The sequence below is a fragment of the Rhea pennata genome, chromosome 1 (genome assembly GCF_028389875.1).
Source record: "Rhea pennata isolate bPtePen1 chromosome 1, bPtePen1.pri, whole genome shotgun sequence".
NCBI lineage: Eukaryota > Metazoa > Chordata > Aves > Rheiformes > Rheidae > Rhea > Rhea pennata.
In genome coordinates this window covers 77895268-77911643 of record NC_084663.1, presented here as the reverse complement: position 1 = coordinate 77911643, position 16376 = coordinate 77895268, and the positions used below count along the sequence as shown (strand labels likewise).

The 16376-nt window shown below is 39.6% G+C and overlaps 1 protein-coding gene across 1 annotated transcript in view; it reads right to left on the bottom strand.

Annotated features, from left to right (window-relative positions):
- Positions 1-268: 268 nt before the first annotated feature.
- FBLN1 (fibulin 1) overlaps positions 269-16376 on the bottom strand; it is a 79146-nt gene continuing 63038 nt past the window's right edge. The window contains exon 17 of the mRNA XM_062592545.1: positions 269-1465. Coding sequence (XP_062448529.1) covers positions 1326-1465 — 140 coding nt within the window. The 3' untranslated portion in view covers positions 269-1325. The remainder of the gene's footprint in view (positions 1466-16376) is intronic.

Below are 16376 nucleotides of genomic sequence, written 5' to 3'. Positions count from 1 at the left end.
GTATTGTCAGAGAGGACAGTTGATCATCTTCACTTAATTACCCTTATCCAAAGATCTTTCAAATCAAAGGAAACATTCCCTTTAACTTCAGGGTCTCTTGAACACAGGGACAAGACAAATGCCTAGAGCTAATAGTGAGTGTCAGAATGGCAAATTGTTTGACTGGGGCATGTGTAATACAGAAATATAATTAATTTGCATACAGGATATATATTTTTATACATTATACAGTTTTTGCAGTAAGCAGAAATCAGCATACTTTTCAGAATTTCCCATCTGGCTTTCTTTATTTCCCGATATCTTAACAGACATAAGAAACTGAAACACAGAGCTATTTATTTTCTCTTCTGTAATAAAAAAGATACATTACCTTGATGCCCAGAAAATACATTTAACATTCATTTATTTGTGACAGTTTCATTATATTAGTACATATGCCTTGGCTGGGTGCATAGGAAATGTAGAGTTTTAACATGCTAATTTTATTATCACATTTAGAAAGGTATTGAGCTTTATAATAGGCAGGAGGTATAGCTCTAAGTTTCCCATGTATTGCTGAGTACAGATGTGATTGGAGTGCAGGCAATACATTTATCCGCATAACAGCTTAATTTCAATGAGAGGTATCTGGTTAATTTGAATCAAGCATAATTTTACAGTCAAACAACAAATACAAAAATGAGTATTTTTTTTAATATGTGCAATAGTTGTTAGTCTCTTGCTGCTTCCACTTCCTTTTGCCCTTGTCTTGTAGCCATAGCTGACTGGCTCTTTTTAAATCTCCAGGCTGAACTTATCCAAAGTGATTAGTAATTCTAGGTGTCTATACACAGAGCCTATACTGGAGCCCCAAAGCGAATATTTGGCACTTTCTTACAAACTGACTCCTTCAAAGAACTTTATATCGAGGCAAATTTACTAATCCCTATCAAACTTCTTCCCTCCAAAGATGCCTTATTTTCATCCTAATGAACTTGGACATCTATTTGTTTCACATCCTCAGTCTCTCCGGTTATTAGGCCAAAGAGCAATAGTTAAGAGCTGCCTACTCATTTAGAAAAGTTTTAAATTTCACTAGGCAGTTGAGCACTTTTACACACTACTTATTTATACACACAGCTAAATCAGGCTCATTTAAATTTGCTCCATCCTATGTCTAATCAACATAATAGCTTGTTATTGGTCTTAAACTATAAACCAAATATTTAAAAATAAAACAAAAAACCCCACCACTATTGGGTTTTACAAACAAGTATATGACATAATAGTTTGTGGTAATGATTTAGTTTGGAGCAGTTTCCTTCTCTGGGATTTTGAAAGCTCTCTTAGAACCAGTACTCAGAGACAAAGATGTGAACATTGACAATGTTGCGATGAGACACCACCCCTCCCATGACATAGTTCATCTCCAGCTTCAGGATGGCATGGAAAGGTCCAACGATGGGCCTCACCTGGCGAACCACTCCTATTGCAACAGAGAAAAGCAGTGCCGTTAACATGGGGATCGGAAGGGTTTTAATGAGTTATACCCTGTTTTATTTCACCAAGATTAAAACTCCCCTTCATTTGCAAGGCAGGTGAAGGAATGTTATTTTATCTACTGGATCAGTAAATATTTGCAAGAAAGCCTGAACAATAAGAATGAAATGGAATCCCTGAATTAAATTACCTTGCAGGAAATCTAATGCTCACTAACGCTTTCCAGGCCTTGACACCCTGCAGCTGAACAGCCGCTAAAGCCTCACACTTACACAAGGAAAATCCATGGGAGTTTTGCCAATGACTCCAAGCGGCATAGGATCGGTCTGTAACACGTTTGTGTTTATTTTCGAGGTCTGTGCTGTTCTCAGCTGTAAACAGGCCAGGCAGCTGCAAACTACTCGTGTGTGAAAGGAGACTGCAGGTTCAAAACTCTGCACACCCAACGTTCGCCCAGAGGGTCTCACGGGCTTTCCCCGCTCAGGCGCTTCACTCAGACAACTGACTGCCCCAGCAGGGCATCTGATTCCACGGGAAATATACAGTTTAAGAAAGGATTATTAGAGATGTATCCCGTTTCGATGCTAGGGGTCGTGTTTCAAAAGCCGGCAGGGCACAGCGCCCTCGTCTCGCGGTGGCTCTCTAAGAACAGGCTGGCTGCAGATCTGATGGTGGAGATAAACGTTTGCTTATGCAGCCTGTCAGCACCTTTTGCTAACACAGTGATGACATTACAGTTTTGTCCTGTTTAAATACTGACTAATATCTTCAGCATGTGGTGAAATTGCAAACTTTTCACCACATTTACTTCGCTTGCCATATTTGATGAACACGCTTTTGTAGCATCCTTCCCCCTACATTTATATATATATACACACATATACATATATATATATATATATATTAGTTTTATTGGCCACTGTCCTGCACCTTATAAAAATTACTGGTCTTGGCAGACGCTACACTAAAAAAGAAAAGCCTTGCTAAAAGCCCCTTTAGGGTACCCCTTCAGGGCAGCACTGAGAGCATTTTGCTGAGAACACATTACATTATTGCAGGCCCTGCCTTAACAGAAACACACAGCATTGGAATCACTCAAAACTGGCAAACTGTTTAACCCACCCTGTTCATGTCCCATGCAGTGATCAGTAAGCCTCTAACGGCACAGGTTACCATTTCCATTTGGCAATCCTTTTCTATATCCTATATATCCTACTTATAATCCTTTTATAGCGTTCTTCTCTCTTTCCTAGTCTGCTCAGTCTAGAAGTGGGACTGCAAATTGTGATTTGTTTCTGACATGGTGCAGTTCTTCTCAGGATGGTGTATGCTGCCCATTTATCTATACATTATGACCATAGCAGTCAAAGCAATTAGTGACTTTCTTATTTGGATATATTCTGCTAAAAGACATCAAAAATAGAACAGTTACTTTCAAGGTGGAATGGACAACACACTGTAATCTATGTGGCAGTACTTTTCTACACAGGTTTTTGATGCAGTTTTAAAATCAAAACTAATAATGCTCTAAGAAGTGCATGCTGCACATACTAAGACACTTACATTGAAGCAACAAATTGAGAGACTGTACAAAGAAACAGAATACTCTCACAATATTTACTTATCCAGATTGATGTGCCTAAATACAAGGAGGTCCCTGCCAATGCCCTAGATGGCCCTGAAATAAATTTCAAAACACCAATAAAACAGAACCATTTCCCTTCCTTTCCTAAATTATTAAGATGATGTGGTCAGATGGGTTTGTGCTATGGCAAGTACATAAAACTGCAGTTGTCCTAAATGCGCATCAATTTCCCTAGTCATCTGTGCAAAAAGAAAAAAAAAACGTAATGTTCTTCTGGACAAGAACTGGACAGGAACACATAATTTTCAGCTCTTGGAAGACATTCATTGAGAGCTTCCATTTTCATTTATTTTGGTGACAACTGATAACATGGAAAAACTCTTCTTTCTCTTCCATCACACTCAAGGACAAATGTGGGTGGAAGCCATGTGAGGCCAGAAGTGCTCAAAGCTTGGGCTTGGCTACACTTTTATTTAGTTCCCAGTGATCCTCTCACATACAAGTGACTAAAGAAAAAAACGGGAGATTCAGGCCCAGTACACACAATTCACACATGTGGCTGAATGTCATCAGTTGGTATCTCAAAAACATTTATCAGAGAACACATTGGAAGATGCCACGTGTAGTTCTTCTGAATGTTTTTAAGTGAAGGAGATTCATCAGTCACTGCAGCATTTGCATAAACATGTTGTTCCACTATGGCTCTTGGCAGGCTAGTGCTGGGTCCAGATTTGTGGTCTGGCATCTTTCAGCATTTTGAGCCAAATATTAAGTACAAAAACATACTTTATAGTAATAGGAAGGTTACAATTTTAAAATGTACTGAAAAGTCAGGAAATGTAGAAATCAAGCAGCCACTTTCTGATCTCTTTTGAACCGGTGTAAATCCAGAGCAGCTGGATGGAGTCACTCAGAAGTTACATGGGGATAACTGCAGATGAGGCTTTGGTCCTGGCTTCCTTAGCAGTACACACTGTCCCATGAGTCACTCCAGGGGATGCCAGAAGAACGATGCTACAAGTTACCTGCAAACAGACTGATCTTCAACACCCCCATCAGCTGGCGCTCTCTGGAAGCAAACTATGTAGCTGGTAAACGGGGTGAGTTTCTTTCAGCTAGTTCCACCAAATCCTTTTCCAACAAAATATTATCATGGAGGATTAGATTTCAGCTAGGTTAATGCTTCACGCAATAAAAGGCAGGTGAATCTATACCTATATCAAAACAGGGTGAATCAGTGATAACAAATGAACAAAACCACTCTTCTGATAAGCAAAAGCTGAGGCATCAAGGGCATTATTCAGTACACCTAGCTAAAATCAGTAGTCACTACTTCCCCACACCTCCTGAGCTACATATATCACATACAAATCACACTAGCACCACATGGTGCTTCTTCAGACCACACTACAGCTACCAGGATGCCTCTGCTAATCTGTCTATGTCTCACTGACAAGAGTCAAAGGAGATTCTCACTGCTGTTGAATCCTGCATGCCCAGCAATCTCTAGTACTCGTGTTGTTGCCTACTGGCAAATCTATGTGAGTTCTGTTATGCTAAAGCCTGATGTACTGTTTTGCATTCTTTGGTTTGTATTTTATGACCCAAACATAGACAAAGCCATTCAGAACTCTATATATCACAGCCTAGGCAGACTACCTCCCATTTGCTTAGGTTTGTTTGGTTCTGTTTTTTCTTAAGTGAACAGAGATGTTATAAGCAATCTCAAATCTGCCTGGGCATCTTCCTGGTTTGCTGACCTTCTCCTCTCAGAAAGTGATGATAAAACTCCCCTCCTTCTTGCATACCCTGCCTTTATTGCAGACAGGCTTTGTGTCAACCATTTCCCATGTGCTGATGTCTGAGAGCAACAGGATGAGGGGTAGCAAGTTCTTGGATGTCACAGTCAGTTCTGCAGTTCCGTTTAGTTATATTTATTACAGTTATATCTATTTATTTTATGCAATTTTAAAATTCTTTAATTAACACACGGAGTTTCTCTCTTGCCTTCTTTCTTCTCCTTTCATGTTCTGTATTTGGATTTTGTCTAAACAAAAGTATGGCACACAAAGGGGTTCCTCTTGTAAAGCATCACATGTACTGAAGACTAACACAAATAATATATAATGCTTATTTTCAAAAGAGAATAGTAACAACAGTCAGTACCTTAGAGCCACTATCACTGGATTACTGAGGCTTTGTTTATCAAAGAAGATGGGATAAATAAGACAGCGAGGTTAATATTGTTAATCTTCCAAAGCCTTTCAGCAGAATTTCTATTATTGTAATCAGATGCCACAGGTATTCCTTTGCTTGTCTATACCTCTTTAAGATATCATTACATTTCTCTCCTTTGAAATATGTGAGACCCTCAGGCAATTCACCTCTGTGTCTGGTTTCTGCTTGAATTTTTGCATTATGCGGCTGATTTGCTAATAAGCTCCATTTTGAACTTAGGAGAAACACTGCTGTTTTGTTACCGCATTAACCCATTTGGGATGACAAGGCAGAATACCCCGTGTTAGCCTACATTAGCTTTTGGTCTCTGGAAAACTAGGCTCCTGATTCTGACTTCCATGCTAAGCTCACTGCCCTATATGCTGAAGGATTACTTGCAAAACCTTTTACAACGTTTCTTTTTTCAACTTTTTCCTTCTTTTTTTCCACCTCTAACCACAAAATCGGCAGAAATTACACTCACAGTGAATCTGGGTCATTGTGTTCCTTACCTCACTTGCAGAACACTGCATTTGCATTTTCTCTAGAGAAAGTTCCTCTAACAGGCATCTCCACTGTTTGCCAAAAAAACAAAGCAGAACCAAAGAGCATGAAGCTTATTTTCCCATTACAACTAGAAAAGGATGTTTTGGGTCAGCAGAGAGGATACATTCTGCTACTTTTCTATTCCAGAGGTAAAAGCAGAAAGACTCTCATAGGGAGAGATTCTTGATTCTATTCAAATGTTTCAATCTGTAATATCGTAAGAACACAGTATAGATATAACTCGCACCCCTTTAAAAGTACTGATCCTTGAAAATAAATTCTCAGATAACCTGAACTTTTTAGGGACCCCACAACCTCAGGCAGAGAAGGGTTAGTGGGCAAGGGAAGAGAGGCTAAAGGAGAGGCAAAAGGGGCCAGCAGGTCTTATCTGAGGATTCCTGGAAGAGGGGAAGCACTGAGGTCAACCTCCTCTTCCCTTACCTCCATATGCATATGCAGGTATGTGCATTTGTATATGCATAAACAATCTAGATTACTGCCAAATCAGATGCTTTTCTTCCAAGTAACCTGTGGGCTATGGAAAATATAGTAAACATGGTTACCAAAAATGTGGTCAATCACCTCAACCAGATACTGACCTTAGGGTTAAGTAACTAGCACAAGATCTCTTTTACTCTTACCCCCTTCCTACCTCTTCCCTCATACAGAGGCTACATCTACATGTATATGAATAAATTCTGGTCATCAGGTGCCAAAGAGTTACAAAACTACCTTTTCTTTTTTTTCTTTTTTCTTTTTTTTTTTCTTTTATGCTCATATCACACAGTCTCCTTTGTGTGATTCTTCTCAGCTGGCAAGTTAACAAAGGGATATGTGGCTTTTTGCTATCAGCTGAATACAAAAGCATTTCCCCTCCCCCCCCCTTTTCATTACTGTAAGACTTTACGCTTTGCATTACAGACAGGTACTAATTCAGCCAATTTTTCTGGGAACAAGCCACTTATTTCAAAAAGTTGCTAATAATTTTTACTATGCTATTTAACTGTATGATTTGTGGTCAGCTAAAAAAATAAACTTGAGAAAGAGTGCTGTGGAGTTACTGAGGGAGTATAAAGTGGTGAAAAGAACAATCCACTTTTCTGAATCTTTAATCTATTATGAGCACATTAATCCAGTCCTGTGCAGAACAAAGCACATCTTTCAGTTCATTCTGAGATCTATTTTTAAAGCTCTCTATAAAGAGTATCTAAAATAATCGGAATGAGATGTATATTTGAAATACCAAAGCAGACAAACAAGTCTGAGCATATCTCATTGTTCATTTTTCTTTCAAAATAGGCACACTGCTATTAAATTCTTGTATGTTACTATCCTGGTTATGCATTGTTAAAATTGACTTCTGTAAACCAGAAACTAACAGGCCTATTGAGAATTATTCTTCATTCCCTCTACTGGAAACAGAACTAGAACCCATGTGCTACTGACCATTAAAAAAATAAGAACATTTTGCATTAGTTAGATGCAACTGCAGTTTGAAATATGAAGTACTGTATGAATTATTGTGTAGACTATGACTCCATAAGAATGTTAATATTGGCTCCATTGTAAAATACAGAGTGCAAAGAGCCTAATGACTACCAGTTAAAGGTGACTGACTAACAGCACTAATTCTTACCATATAATAGCACATTCTCCTGAAGAAACTTCTTGTAATTTTTTTCAAAGGGGAAACATATTGTAACAGACTTCAGCTTTCATTTACAATCAGATCTGTAGACTCATAGCCTGAGAATCAGGAAATTTAGGAGGAAAAGTGATTCACCTGGGCTTTTATGCACCTTGCTTCAAATTTCATTTATGTCATGAGGAATAGGAATGACTGTATTACTACCAAATTATCACACACTTTGCATGAGAAAGCTATACATTTTTCAACCTAGTATGTATTCCTGCATCTCAGCTGTTAAGTTTCATATCCAGCTCAGCTACTTTTCGACACTGCTCTCCTGCCTGCCTTGCTTGCTTGCACTTGGTTAGGAGTTGTCTGGGGATCTCAGAGCTAGATAGCCAGCAGAATGGGCTGTGCATCCCTAATGGATTAACTAATGATAATACTGGGTGGATAAGACTCTTGGAGCTGCTGCATTATAAGCAGCTGAAAGATCATGGATTTGGAAGCAAGCTAATTTTTAATTATTTTCTCTGGAAAAGTTAGCAAGTATTTCATCCAAGAATGTCATAAAAATGTGACTGTCATCTGGCCAGTAATCAGGTTAAATCTGAAGAATGAATTTAGTCTCTAAGATGGGAAACAAAGGATTTAAAGTCTGCTTTCAGCTGGAATTTTGGGGATGTGAACCTGCAAGGGAGATATTTCAATGACACAAAAAACACCTCATATTTTCTCCTCTTGCTATATTCCATGTGCTGTAACTAGATACTTGGGACATGAAATAATTAATTTGGAAAAAATCAAATACCAAAGAGAATGTGCTAAATGAGAGCTGTGGAGCCTAAACTCAATTGAAATTCAACTTATTAGGCTTCATATTAATTTCTACAAAATCTCAGCCTATGTTCTGAAGTCCCACATTTGGCTCTTCCTAGATCTCTAATTCTATTTCTGCATAGAAAACACTCTGGCCCTTCTTACAACTAAGTTAGAGAGAAGTAGAGCTAGCTGCCATGACATAACAATAACTACCCGTTTTTAGCAATGGATCATTAAGAAACACACAAATAGCCTTTAAATAGTTTGATAGCCTGTGTCAGGCCACAGGTATGTATGATATCATGCAAAGGAGGGACACAAGCTCTCCTCTTAAATTTTGCAAGCTTCTTTAATCCCATGTGGAAGTCCCAGTAACAAGGCAGAGAGGTTTATCTCAGCCTCCTGAAATCTAAAGCCATTGCAATGCTGTTAAAGGAAACCAGCCCCAAACATCAGGCCACTAGTGATAATGTGTACTGAACAACTTTTTGTAGGGGAATAGCAAGCTTATGCGTTACCCTTAAACAATACAAAAAGGACTTCTCATGTTAATGCAAGACTCTGGACTTTAATTTCAAGTTTGCTTTTCTCCTCAAGGCCTTTTGCTTTACACTGCTGGCCAAGATTTTCAAAACTAAGTAATATCTCAGAGGCATCAAATTTACTTAAGAGCCTAGTCATATGAGATGTTCAGGCAATTAGAAAGTTTAGGACTAGGGAAATGAACATAGCTGTGGCTATTTGAAAAGGCAGAGTTGATAGGATCATTCCAGAAATGAGCAAGAGGGGAAAAAAACTAGCCATGAGTAAATGCTTCCTTGGGTCAAACCATAGACCATAGGTTGCATGTTAGGTTTGAACACCAGACTATCTCAGCTTACAATGTGTAAATACATATATGTAGTTTGAAACCAAAACTGTATAGCCAAATTGTTTTCTGCCTTTGTAGACCTCAACAAAAAGAAACCACATTAAGATTCATATTGAAAAAGGCATTTCTTTTTCAATATTAATTCCAAATATATAAAGTTCATCAAAATACTTGAAAAACCATTCACAGCCAGGTCACAGACACAAAACATGTATTTTTAGGTTATTTCATCCAGGTTGTTTCTGTGAAAAGCTTTGGGGCATGTGTTAAAGTTTAATTAAATTCCTTTCCTAAATGCTGCTCATTATTTCAAAAGGTTATACCAAAGTAATGATTTTGCATGGTTAAATTACTTCTGCTGACATAACTACTAGAATACTTATTGACCTATACCATGCCAAGCTAGAAAGGAAGTAAATCAACTGTTGGGTAATTCTTAAAGTATCCTCACTTTGAAAAATATAATGTTTCAAAGGTTAATATGGGAGAGAATGTCCTACTGCATTCTGCAGAGTGAAGTATTTTTCACTTTCATAGCAATCCAGTCAGGTCTTGGCTTCATCATCACCACACTCAGAAACTGAATCACAGAATAAGTGAGGTGGGAATGGGCCCTGGAGATCAGCTAGTCCAATCCCCATCAAAGAAGGGTCAAGGACAGCAGGTTGCTCAGGGCTGTGTGCAGTCAAGTGTTGAATATGCCGAAGGATGGAGACTCCACCAGGCCACTGTTCAACTGTTCAATCACTCTTACAATAATAATAATAATAAAATTCTTATGTTTAAATGGAATTTCCTGTATATCAGTCTGTGTCCACTGCCTCTTGTCCTTTCACTGGGTACCCCTGAGAAAAGTCTGGCTTGTCTTTTTTACTCCCTTTCATCAGGTATTTATACACATTGATCAGGTTCCCCTCGAGCCTTCTCTTCTCTAGGCTTAACAATCCCAGCTCTCTCAGCCTCTCTTCATATGAGAGATACTCCAGCCCTTTAATCATCTTCATGGCCCTTTGCTGGACTTGCTCCAGTATATCCATATCTTTCTTGTACTGGGGAGGCCAGAGCTGGACCCATCACTACAGATGTGTCTCACAAGTGCTGAGTGAAAGGGAAAAAAATCACCTCCCTCCACCTGCTGGCAATGTTTTTCTTAATGAAACCCAGGATGCTGTTGGCCTTCTTTGCCACAACGGCACATTGCTGCTCCATGAGGTCAGCTTGTCCACCAGGACCTTTTCTGCAAAGCTGCTTTCCTGCCAGTTAGCTGCCAGCATATACTTGTTCACGGAGTTATTAATCCGCAGGTGTATTTCCCTTTGCTGAACTTCATTTCTCCAGTCTATTGAGGTCCCTCTGAATGGCAGCACAACTGTCCTGTGTAACAACCATTCTTCTCAATTTTGTATCATCTGCAAATTTGTTGAGGGGGCACTCTGTCCCATCAGCCAGCTCATTAATGAAGATAATAAATGGCCTTGGCCCCAGTATTGACCCCTGGTATATACCACTGGTGATTGGCCTTTATGTTACAGTGCAGCCAGTTTTCAGTCCAACTCTCTATCTATTTATCTACATTCATGAGTTTGTTTAGGAGGCTGTTATGGGTGACAGTGTTTCTAAAATCAAAACAAACAACATCCCCTATCTCCTTTAAACCATCAAATCAGTCCTCTCATCATAGAGGGCTATCAGGTATGTTAAACATGATTTCCCCTTCATAAATCTATGCTGACTATTCCCAAACACCTTCTTATCTTTAATATGTTTAGAAATGGTTTCCAGGAGGATTGACTTCATTACCTTCACAGGGATCAAGGTTAGGCTGACCAACCTGTAGTTCCCTGGATCCCCCTTGCCCTTCTTGAAGATAGGAGTGACCCTTGTTTTTCTTACAGTCCTCTGGAATCTTCCCTGATCACCATGATCTTTCAAAGATAATTAAGAATGGCCTTGCAACACCATCAGCCAGCTCCCTCAGCACTCACTCATAGGTGCAACCTATCATGTCCTATGGACTTGTGTATGTCCAGTTTGTTTAAATGTTCCCTTACACGATCCTCCTCTACTGAGGATGAGTCTGGGGACTCTCCCACTGCTCTCAGGGACCCAGGATTCTTGAAGGCCAATCTTTACCTCAGTAAAGACTGAGGTGAAGAAGGTAATGAATACCTCACCATGTCTTTTGTCCTCAGATCCCCTGCCCCCTTCAGCAGTGGGTCCACATTTTTTGTAGTCTTCATTTTGTTGCTAATATACCTGTAGCAGCCCTTCTTGTTGCCCTTCATGCCTCTCACCAGATTCAATTGCAGGTGGGCTTTCGCTTTCCTGGCTCCATCACTCCACAGTTGGATAGTGCCTTGCTATTCCTCCTGGGTCACCTGTCCCTGCTTCCACCTCCTGTATGCTTCCTTTTTATGTTTGAGGTTTGTCAAGAGCTCCTTGTTCGCTCATGCAGGCTTCCTGCCACTTTGCTTTGCCTTCTGCACATAGGGAGGGACCACTCTTGAGGTCAGAGGAGGTAATCCAAAGTAGCTCAGCGGGGAGAGTATTAGACTGAAGATCTAAAGGTCCCTGGGTCAAGTCTGGGCTTCAGCAAGGGGGGGTTCTTGTTGCTCCTTCTCTGGAGATATTCAAAGCCCACCTGGATGCAACCCTGTCTAACATGCTCTAGGTGACCCTGCTTGAGCTTGGACTAGATGATCTCCAGAGATCCCTTCCAACCTTACCAATTCTATGAAAATCAGTCAGCTCTCCTGGACTCCTCTCTTCTCCAGGACCATCTCCCATTACAATCCATTCCTGTAATGCAAGCTAATGCTTCCAAGAACATGAAGGAATGGGGAGCTGTGCCTCCAAAGACAGTCTCACAGGCACTAGGATCCTCCAGTCCTCTCTAGTTCATGACTGTGCCTAAAGGTACAATCTAGCTGTCAGATTGCAGGCATTTCCCAGAACCCCAGATCTCTGCTAACTTAAGAAGTTTAATGCACATCTCAGATTCTTCCATCTTTCAAAGGCTAAATAATCCTTTACATTTTCTCTTTTTTGTGTGAAAGTTTGTGACAATAACAATGTATGCTTCTGCTACGTTGTGCTCTATAGTTTCTGATATAATCTATTTTATTAATAAGTGGCTGTTCTTTGGAAAATGAAATATTTCTTGGTAATCACCACTGTAGGCATCAAACCATATGCAGAAAAATAGCTCTGAAGATATCATTAATCCTTGAGCTGCCACACCTGACAAACATAAATATAGTTCAGAAAACTCATTAATCAAAATATGGGAACTGGAATAGATTTACTCTTGCTTTGAAGCGTATTGCCCTCATAATATTGTGAATTAGGCCTTCTTTCAAGTTTGATGCTGAATATTTTCACAAAATAATAGATTTGGAGGATCAAGTCGAGAGTTGGATGTTAACAAGGATTCCATGCTGATGTAGGACTGCATTATAGGAATGCAGTGGGCTGTACGTATCTTAGCTGAAGCATCTGGGGCCAAGATTTTGAAAAGCATGTGCTTTTCAAATATCAGCCTCCCAGATCTCTATTCAGATTCTTAAGAAAATGGCCTTATTTTTAAGTGTTGAGCAACAAAGTGCTTACAAGAGGCTTTAGAAGTCAACTTTGATATACATTGACACTTTCACAGTCTACGTGATGCTCAGGGTGCAATTTCATAGTTGGTTTAAACTGATCAAAAATAGTGGTCTTTTTCTATTCCCCTCCCCTTACCTTATATCAACACATGAAATAATAAAGTATATGAAGTGTGGCTATACAAGCACTAATGTTGACAGCAGGGAAAAGGCTGGAATGCTTGTCCAGGAGTGGGCAGGAGAGAGGGTGCCCTTTTGAGCACCAACAGAGCCCCAGATGACTTCATACAAATCCAGCACTCCCTATCAGGGGATAGAAAGGCAAAGGTGATTTAGGTGCCATATACCAGCATGTATTGCTCCAGCGGTGCAATACAGGACTTCTAAGGACTTGCTCACCTGCTTTGTGGTCAATGCTTTGACCTCAGAGGCATGTTATCTCAGGAAAAGGTAAAAATGCCATAGCCTATATTCTCAATCCAACTCAAAAACTTCATGCTGTATAGCTCAGAGATGTACTGCACCTTTTTTGGGGGAATGTAAACGGTGATCAGAGGTAATGCAAGACATTCCTCAAGGGAAAAAAAAAAAGAAGAAAAAGCAGAATACTGTATATGGCCTATGGCCATATACTTCACTTTTACTGCTCATTTCTCAAACATGCTCACAATATCTACTGACCATAGTGATTATTTATATATCATGTAAAGTCAAAGCTCTTATTTAAAGTTTTCTCAAACAATTGTGCCCTAAAACTCTCCAGGTACTCATAATCTCTGAAGTTTTCATCTAGGGTGCAGCACAGCTTTTAGTTTAATTTATAAATTTTCACTAAAACTGCTTGAATCTGCTCATTTCTTGCCTTTTCTTTCACTTCTGAAGAAAAGAAAGAAGAAAAGGGAAACTACAGTGCAGGAATTACATTTCAACATGTTCCCAGTTAAAAAGGATCTTTCTGATCAGCCTTATGCAATAGGTCAGAATTTGAGTTTCAATATATAATAAATGCAACTGCTCACGAAGTTTAATATTATTAACACTTGGGCTTCTTCAGAAAGCTTTGCTGAAATGCATCAAATAAAGAGGCAATAAAGAGGCCTCATGGTATTAATACATTTTTTGGCCAGAAACAAATGGTAAATATTTTCAAAGCTATTATCTGTCATGTTGGATCATATGGAGCCTTGGTATTATGAAGGAATTAAAAACAACCTTTGATTTTACTGAGGTTTGGCTAGTTTACAAATACTATGATCTTTATTAAGGATACCGAATAACTTCAGAGAGATGTGCTCTTATCTTGGTTTGGCAAACTTGAAGTGCTTTTAGATCTCTGGTTTGCCTTCCAGCCAAACCTCACAATGGCTTTTAATGTTGACAATGCTGTGAAATCATTCATGCCTAAAATGTAATAACTGTACTTGAAGTAGACTCATTAAAAAATAGTTTCCACCATATATATTTTAATCCTTCCTATTGACCTTTGAGAACGTGACACACACTGTGTAGTTTGAGTATTCCATGTATTACAAAAACAGGTAGAAAAGCTTCAAGGCTGAATGTCCAAAATGTTCAAAATCATATATATCAGCTTCCTGATAGTTTACTCCCACGATCTGTTATTTACACAGGGTTTGGTGCCCATCACAGTAATATCCAAGTGCTTTTTTGTACAAGCAATTACTCCATTTAGTGAGAGTAGTTTACCCTACCTGTCCTGCTAACCCATTATTCAGTTTCAGCCAAGCTTTGATACAGTAGCATATCTGTGACACGGGGGCAATTAATTATTATAACCCTAAGCATTTCCTGGCAATGAGCCACATTATGGCACACAGCATGATATGGCTCTGCAACTCAATTTACCATGGAAGAAAAAGTACCTAATCCCAAGGATTTGACATGAAAGCCCTTACACAGCCACTCAGTCATCACCTGGAGGTGACAGTTCTGGGGCTATTGTTAGCAGAATTTCTGATGAAGGAAGCTTTCTGAATCTTAATGTGTGTTAATCCCTGATGAAATTCTCAAAGTAAGGCTAAAGTAAGGGGTCATTTCACCACATTTGACCCCTTCAAAAATAAAGACTTTTTATTTTAAGCGAGCAATGCATCTGTGCATCATACTGGGAAAGATTTACGATATGCCTTGAGTCTCTTATCTTCTGTCTCTAGTTTTTACAAGGTGTAGATGCTGTTGCAAGAATGAAATGCCTGCTATAGACACACAAACTCAGTAGCAGCCACAGAAGCAGCTGAATGAGTGACACAAATATTTCACACTTGGAGATCCTCAGATGAAAAGGTCTCTGACTACTCACTAACAGGGGCACAGCACCTCATCTCCAGGCTGAATTCCCTCAGACATATTCTGGGACTCTTTTCAGAGGAATTGCTATAATGTTTTTCTTAGTGTACTGGGTTCCAAATTTGGCTACTTTTGCTCATTTATGTAATATCTTAGCCCATTGTTTAAAATTAATACCAAAAAATGCATGCTGCATAATCTGAACCAATGACCTTCGGCAATTCCACTAGCTGTTCCCTGACTCAGGCAATTTCTCTTCCAAGTTGGCAGGTTTTAGACTTCAGGGTACGCTTCACAAAATTTCATCAGAGTTGCACTGTGATTTATTTGTCTGCTGGCTTTATGGAAACTATAACCAAAGGTGGTCTGCCTGAATGCTTTTGTGATATGTTACATCTTCCTACCCATAGGGTGAGAGGAATATTAATCAGTGAAGAGTGTTTGATTAACCAGGTACTTGCAATATGCTAGGATGAAATTTGGCACTAGGAACATTATTTTGCTCAAGCACAAGACTCATTCTCACCAGAAAAGCACCTTGAGCTTTTTTCAGAAATGAGACGAAAATTTACCTCCTGCTGGAGTTGCTTGTTTGCTTCCAGAAGAGCTCTCCAGCCTGACTATTTTTTTTTCTGGAGGAGAGGAGAGTAGTGAAAGACTTGAATACTGAACAGTGCAGTCAGCAGCATCCTGAAAGGGCAGGTTCAGGCAATAAATCTAGGATCCAGTTTACCAAATAGCTTCTGGGCACCCTAGTCTCAAATGTGTAGCTACTAATTTCAACGGGGCATCTTGGCATAGGAAAAAGCCCCTAGATATTCTTTGCAGAGAGGGTCCTCTTGTGAAAGGGCAAGCCTGGATGAAACTGGAACAAAGATATTGAAAGGGACTGGGTCTTCTTTAATATGAGGCTGGAACAGCCTGTCGAAAAAACCTGCTGAATTATGTCATTGCTCTGTTTGCTGTGAATGACTGGACAGTGCGAGTTTTGTCTGGCCAGACACCATTGTTGTTCCATGCTAATGACATTATAGTCGTGACAAAAGATGGTTATTGTTGCTTACTTTTGAGTAACAGTGCCCCAAGGGGAGATAAAGTATGTGCTGAAATCCTCACCCCCATAAACGGGAGAGGGGGGAGGTCTCCTGGATGTCCTGACTCTGCCTACACCAAGACTCTGTTTCACCACAGAAAAGCAGCTGTGAGCTGCTACTTTTAGCATCGCAGCTGAGCCAAAAAGACCAAATTAGTCCTGGGATCTCTCTATGTTAAACACTGCACAAATGCCCAGTAAGTGCCAACCAGCCTCTAGCCCAA